The 7,663-nt window shown below is 42.5% G+C and overlaps 1 protein-coding gene across 1 annotated transcript; it reads right to left on the bottom strand.

Annotated features, from left to right (window-relative positions):
• Positions 1 to 1,821: 1,821 nt before the first annotated feature.
• LOC148960567 (uncharacterized) lies at positions 1,822 to 7,071 on the bottom strand. Its single transcript, XM_089110449.1, has one exon. It carries the CDS (start codon positions 7,069 to 7,071, stop codon positions 1,822 to 1,824), a length of 5,250 nt encoding a protein of 1,749 aa, XP_088966575.1.
• Between the last annotated feature and the right edge of the window lie 592 nt (positions 7,072 to 7,663).

Genomic DNA, 7,663 nt, shown 5'->3' with positions numbered 1-7,663 from the left:
GACTTTCAAAAAAGAATACTTTAATTTCTGAGAAAACCACACTAATAACGCATTATTGCAATGCAATGAAAAGAAATTATTTATCTTCATTTTCTGTGGAATTACCAAATTTGAATGAAGATCCACCCAACCGCGTTTTAGTATTCGGTGTAAACAAACTCTTGAGAGGGCGCATAGAAATAGCGTGCATTACTCCTTTGCTTATTTCTCAGGCATTTTTTACAGTCCCAAAATGTCTTCGCTGTTTTTATTAAACGTTTTCCATGGTCATGTTGATTTGTTTTGTAAGCAGTTTAAATCGTCGCAGCACAGAATCAGTTGTTGTGCAAAGTAGATTCTACCCGCCCTACAATTTCTCCTTTGAGTTACAGCGGATTTGATAGATTCGTTTTTGTACTCGTTATGATACTCACCGTGACCACTAAAGTCTATCGTGCAGGAAAGCAAGATCGGCTGGTTTAGAAGAGAGGGGCTTTGTTCACATAAAGAGGAGGACATTAGCCTGTTGTTTAAAGAAATGTAAGGTCACTATAGCCTGCGCGCAGACTCGACTGGTTTTCCCAGAGATGAATCTAGTTGATTGGAAATTTAGTTGATTGGAAATTTAGTTGATTGGAAATTTAGTTGATTGGAAAATTCAGTGTTTTTCTCCCAGTTGAAAAAACCTTGTTCTCCCCCGTCAGCTGTCTACTGGGACGAGGGGCGATTCACTCTTGCAAATAGTGTACGAGATTTTCCCTAAAACTAAAGGATTTTTAGGGATTTTTAGATAAAACAATAGGATTTTTAAAAAGGTGTACGAGATTTTTATAGAGTGATTGCCCCTCATACTGGGAGACAAACCCTAAACTTTCCATTCAATTAGATTCATCTCTGGGAAACCAGTCGAGTCTGCGCACAGGCTAAAGTCACTGGGGCTAGAGGGCCAATTGCCCCCTAGTTAGTATGTTAAAAACAGCCCTGTCATAATGTCAAGTTTCTATTTCAAGAGGGTTTTGTTTGACGGGGGGTTTATAGAAGCGGCCTAAATAGGAGGTAGAAATTTTAACGTAGATTTGATCTGTTTTTGGGAAAGGCTTTTAGTTCTGTGCTTTTAGTCTGCTAGCTAAACCTCTCTCTCTTATTAACTGATTAACTGATGAGTTCACTTATTATGCACACTAGCTGCTTGAAGCAAGACTGCAAAACGTTGGCCGGGTACCAGGGTCTCAAAGGGAAATTGCGAAGGCATGCTCTTCCCTGTCTTTCCCGCTCTCCTTCGCAATTTTCGCAGTGCACTCTTTTTTTATATGAAACAGTAAATCTAAGTTCATACTGATTAGTGAGTAAGTGTCGGGAATCGTATAGTTAGCCGCGACAATAAATCACGAATCTGTTCACAGAAATCTTTAATGTTTATCACGTTCACGATCAACACAACTACTACTACTTCAACAATCTCGACTGCTTTTATACCTAAGTCTAAGAATGTTCTAGCAACCGCTGTCATTATTGCGTACCATTTTATTACAAGGCTTCTAAAAATATTAATTACGTTATAGCTAATTTGGGATACCCTCAGAAAGTTCATGAAGGTTCCCGAGGTACAATTACGTCAATAAAACGAAAACGAGGCTATGTGTTTACATTAGGCCTAAATAAGCTACTATGAAGAGCTATTCTAAGGGATTACAAACAAGCAAAAGTTCTAGTATGTTCTGGAACGTTCCACTATTTCAAGCTAAGTATAATGTTTATTAAGAATCTTGACACTCTCCCCCCATTTGAGAATTGCATTGTTCTCAAATGTACACTTGTCAGGAAGAAGCCCAATCCGCTGCATCACCATTCTACCAGTGGCTCTTCGTTGTCTGCATCTGTCTGATTTGCTATTCTCATCCTAGCAGCTACAGCTGCGTCTCGTTTTGGTCTGAACTCTGTGGCCTCTACGTTCAGTTGTTTCGTCCCCGTGTCTGGAGTAGGTTTCTCGCGTGAGCTGTTGCACTGAAGCTCCAGGGGATACAAGTGCTGCACTGCACGCTCAAGTGTTGTATTCCCAGCTCTGAGTTTTGCTCCTCTAACTATTCCATCTTTTCCTTTGATGAGGTCACTTACAATGCCGAGTTTCCAGTGGCTCCTGTTCTTTTGATCCCCCTTGATGATCATAACATCACCAACCGTTAGCTTGTTTGTTCTGCCATGATGCTGTAGGTTATGCCTTTCCCTGAGCCCACGTATATATTCACTGCTCCAACGGTTCCATATCTTCCTTTTGCATTCGTTTAGATACCGTGCCCTTCTTCTAAGGTCTCTATCATCTATCTCATCAGCGTTTTCGTCTGGCACACTATTCGGTTGACCGAATAGCATCGTGTTTGGTGTCAGAATCGGCATTTGGACATCATCTTCCACGTATCCGAGTGGTCTGTTGTTGATTGTTAACTCTACATCCTGCAACACGTCAGCCAGCTCTTCCCAAGTCAGCGTTGATTTGCCAACAACTTTATACAAAACTTGTTTGACCAGCCCAACCATTCTTTCGAACTGGCCACCCCACCAAGGGGCTCGGCTTAGGTTGAATTGCCATCTGACATTATGTTGAGAAAGAAAGTCCTGTACGTGTTCATTTCTCTGCACATTCTTTAACCATTTTGCTGCTGCCACAAAGGTCGAAAAGTTATCAGAGTATATCTTTTCCGGCCTGCCTCTTCTTGCAATGAACTTCTTCAGGGTTGGTAGGAATCTCTCTAATGATTGATCTGGAAGTAATTCGAGGCAAATGGCACGAGTAAGACTGCAGCTAAACAGAAGAATGTAAGCCTTACCCATCCTTTTTTCCCTTTTCTTGTAGTACAAGGGTCCAGCATAGTCCAGTCCTATAACTTGAAACGGCCTATCACCTGTCGTACGTTCTGTTGGTAGGTTTGCTTGTGGAGGCTTCCAGAGTGGCATGGCATGAAACCGCTTACACCCAAAGCAGCTACGAATCAATTTTTTGGTGAGTTGTCGCAACTTTGGTACCCAGTAGCGTTCTCTAATCTTTGTAATTGTTAGTCCGACTCCCCCATGCAATGTATTCAGATGTGCATTCATCACAAGCCTCTCGGTATATGCTGCATCCGTTGGCAGAAAAACTGGATATTCACCTTGTAATCGGCCAGCGCATACGTAAATTCCCTTGTCGTTTTCCTTAAGATTCAGCTGATGCATTTGTTGCTCGAATACTGCGGTTTTGGTTGCTTCTTCTTGAACCCTTCTTATCCAAATCTCATTTGCTGCATTGAACTCTTCTGCTGTCAGCGGTCCATCTATTTTCTCATCTGCTAAGGAATTGTTCTTGAAACGCAGCATCCAGCCTGTTATTCGAATTGCTTTCTTGAAGGAAAATCGATGCATGATGTCATCAAAGTTTCCAGGAGTGTTGACTGCAGTAGCTAAAACGTCCTTGATTTTCCTTGCTTCAGTTTCACTTTCAGTCGACGGTACTGTTGTGATGTCTTCAGGCCAATTTTCTTCGTTTGGAAGCCATGAAGGGCCCTTCCACCAGAGTTGGTTGCCTTGTAGTTGAATTGCAGAGCAGCCGCGACTTCCAACATCCGCAGGGTTGCATTCTCCTGGTATGTGTCTCCAACTGATGAACTCTTTCGTTCGTATCTTCTTTACCCTGTTGTTCACGAACTGCTTATACCTTCCTTCTCCTCTAATCCAATGCAATGCCACTTTGCTGTCCGTCCATGCTGTTGCTCTCCCAATTGGTAGATTTTCAAAGGCATGTTTGACGTTTTCCAATAAATTTGCAGCCATGTGTGATGCTACTAGTTCCAGTCTTGGGATTGTTGTATCCTTTTTTGACAATCGTGACTTTGCCGCTATAATACCTTGACTGATACCTGAAGGCTGATGCACCACAGCGTAAACACATGCAGATGTTCCGAGATTACTGGCATCGCCAAAGGCATGTAGATTAACCAAATTGATTTCTTCCTTGTAAGTGCAAAGACTCCTTGCTGCTTCTATTTTTGGTGTTAGATTTTCACAGAACAGTTTCCATCTCCTCTCGAGGTTTTCCGGCAGCTGTTGATCCCAGGATAATTTCATGTCACAAAGCTCTCTGAAGAAAACTTTCCCTTGCAGTGTGACAGGAGATGCAATACCAATTGGATCGTAAATTGATGCAAGCGTTTGCAGGACTCCTCTTTTCGTCATCTCGCCACGGTTTTCCGGGAACATCACAGCAATTGTATCATCTGTTTTATTCCAGTGAAGTCCAAGCAGTTTTGCTTCGTTATTCTTTACTCCCAGTTGCTGCTTTGCATAAGACTGCTCCAAATCTTGCTCATCTCGTTGGTCACTTTCAAAGTGCTTTTCATTGGAATGCCATTTGTGCAATTCAAATCCTGCATCTTTGAAAACTTCAACTGCCTTACTCTTTAACTCCCTGACCTCGTCAGAGGTGCAGCCACCACTTATAATATCATCGACGTAGAGACTTCTTCTTATCTCTTCTATCCATCGGTGATATTTGTCACCATACCCTGATAAATGTTGTTCAATTGTGCCTCCAAGAAGGAATGGAGACTGCGTTAAACCAAATAAAGCCCTGGAAAATCTGAGAACTTCTCGTTCCTCTGTATGAATGTCCTTTACCCAATGGAACCGTAATGCATCCCGGTCCTCAGGGCGTATTCTTACCTGCAGGAAGGCTTTCTTGATGTCACCAGCTAATGCGATTGGTTTCATCCTGTTCCTTACAATGATGCTCAATAGAAGATTTTGCAGTGGAGGTCCCGTTTCAAGGCAGTCATTCAGTGAAGGGCTGCTGTCATCTTGTTTTGCTGAAGCGTCAAACACTACTCGCAGCTTAGTGCTCTCAGCTTGGTCTCGCACAACCGCTTTATGTGGAATGTAGAATATCTTTTCTGTAGGTTGAACGTTGTCAGACACCCTTTCCACTATCCCCTGGTCCAAGTACTCCTTTATCACAGCATCGTAGTCCTGGTATAGATCTGGGTTGCGTCTAAGCTTCCTCAGCAATGAGGACAATCTTGCTAAACTCCCCTTCTCATTTGTAGGCAGTGGTGGATGACCAGTCTTCCAAAGTAGTCCTGTTTCATACCAACCCTCATCGCTTCTCACTAGCTGTTGCTTGAAGTCTTCGTAGACTGAATTTGTTCTGTTAGATGGCGAATCTTGGATCCCAAGGACGTCAAGGCTGCACAGGCGGTCGTAATCTTCATCTGTAGACCTTGTGAGATACAAATTTGACAAGTCCAACTCAGTTCCTGGCGAAATTATTGTCCAGCCAAACCGAGTGTATTCAGCCACAGGCTCACCAATATTTCCGATCTTTGGTGGTACTGAAGTTTTTATTCGAGAATACTCACTTGCTCCAAGCACCAAATGCACTGGCAGCTCACTCTTTGTGTCAGTTTCTGTCATCTTTATGCCTTTTAAATGGCGGAACTTTCTGATCATGCCCTCATAATTCGGATTTGCCAATGACAGAAGAACGTTCTTTTCCACCTTGCTGACATCAGTGCACAATTCGAAATCTTCGTCACAGTTGCTGATTTTAAGATTGTAAATTTGGATCTTCCTCGTAGTCGTGTGCATCATCATTTCTATTTGTCTTTGCTCGACTCTCGATGCTGAAACACCAATGCGATTGATGAGTGTGGCTGATGCGTATGAGCTCCCTGCTCCTGTGTCTAGCAGCGCTCTGCATTTCACTCCATTGACTTTCACGACCACCACTGGGTATGTAACATGGCGTGTTTCTGACGTCAGCATTGTTTGGTCTGTTGGCTCCCGAGATTTGTTGCAGATTGATGAATGGTGCCTTGCTCCGCATTTGGAGCACCCCTTTTGGCTCTTGCATTCAGAGGCTCTGTGATTCGCACCGAGGCAATTGAAGCAAAGTCGTTTCTTAGATATAAGCTGCTTCCGTGCTTCTGGAGAAGTCACACGTTGGCAGTTAATAGGTTTGTGCCGTTCACTGTCACAATACGCACAGCTGTTTGATTTCCATGGTTTCTGATAGGTTTGGAGCGTTCTCTCAAATCTCCGATGGGGTGTACTGTGTTCTTTTCCTTCTTCCGGGATAGGATTCCTTTCGGTCCATCTCCGAATTGCTTCTACAAGCTGCGGAAATTCCCAGGCGTGCCATTGATCGTCGTCTCTCACCAGGTCTGACCGAATCCCAGGGAGTCTATCAATTAGGAGCCTGACGTAGCCATTGATTGTTTTCAGTTTTCCCATGGTCTCCATTGCTTGCACATGAGTAAGGAGTTTCTGATAGAATTCGTGTATTTTGGCAGCGTTTGATCCATTGATTGTAGGTAGATCCATGATGCCCTTCACATGTGCGGTGACAATTTCACTCGTCTTACCAAATTTGGTCTGCAATATGTTCTTGGCTCGCTCGTATCCTTCAGATGTAAATGGCAGTCCATCTATAAGAAGTCGTACCTTTGAATCCAGCAGTTCCTTGAGGTAGGAGAATTTCGAGACATTCGATATCTTCGCCGTATCTATTTCTGTACTGAATTGGTTCCAAAATCTCGTCCAATCGATGACAGTACCATTAAATTTTGTTATGCTGAGTTTTGGAAGCTTAACCCTCATATCTCCTTCCTGCGTGTTCAGCGTTTTCTCCACGGACTGTTTAGATTGGTACTGCTCTCTGAACTGCAGTCTCATCTCTTCGAGGCGTCTTTCTTCTTCAAATCTTCTTTGTAACCGCAGCTCCTCTTCTTGTCTTTCCCTCTCAATCTTTTCCTTTTCTCTGTGTGAATCCAATGCTGAAATGGCATTGCTTGTCAATTCAATCGTATGCTCGAACCTCTCTACTCTTGCGTCGAACTCAGCACCCCATTCTTCCACCTTCTCTACGCTCTCGTTTTCTTCCATCAAAATGTTTTCGACTTGCTCTCTAAAAGAATAAATTTCCTGTAGTCGGCTTTCTATGGCTTGAAGGTGTCTTCTGAGCTCTCTTTCCTTGTTATCTTCCAGAATTCTGGCAGTGGACTTGTCCTTGATATCCACAATCTTGAATTTATCCTCCAGTTTCTTCATTATTTCGTTAGAATCCATTGCGAATTAAATTGCTCGAGACTTATTCGCTAAACTTCGGAATAGTCCCGTCGGAGGTGCCACTTTGTCGGGAATCGTATAGTTAGCCGCGACAATAAATCACGAATCTGTTCACAGAAATCTTTAATGTTTATCACGTTCACGATCAACACAACTACTACTACTTCAACAATCTCGACTGCTTTTATACCTAAGTCTAAGAATGTTCTAGCAACCGCTGTCATTATTGCGTACCATTTTATTACAAGGCTTCTAAAAATATTAATTACGTTATAGCTAATTTGGGATACCCTCAGAAAGTTCATGAAGGTTCCCGAGGTACAATTACGTCAATAAAACGAAAACGAGGCTATGTGTTTACATTAGGCCTAAATAAGCTACTATGAAGAGCTATTCTAAGGGATTACAAACAAGCAAAAGTTCTAGTATGTTCTGGAACGTTCCACTATTTCAAGCTAAGTATAATGTTTATTAAGAATCTTGACATAAGACAACCTCATTTGCCTACAAGTTTGGAAATTCACTGAAAAAAGCACCCACACATGGCTAAAAATTCTCTTTTTGTGACGAATTGTTCCTTAAAATCATACTT

Source organism: Rhopilema esculentum, chromosome 2 (genome assembly GCF_057945365.1).
Source record: "Rhopilema esculentum isolate cy_ngs chromosome 2, ASM5794536v1, whole genome shotgun sequence".
Classification (NCBI taxonomy): Eukaryota; Metazoa; Cnidaria; class Scyphozoa; order Rhizostomeae; family Rhizostomatidae; genus Rhopilema; species Rhopilema esculentum.
The sequence above is the reverse complement of the archived record's forward strand: the minus strand, read 5'-3'. Positions and strand labels throughout refer to the sequence as shown.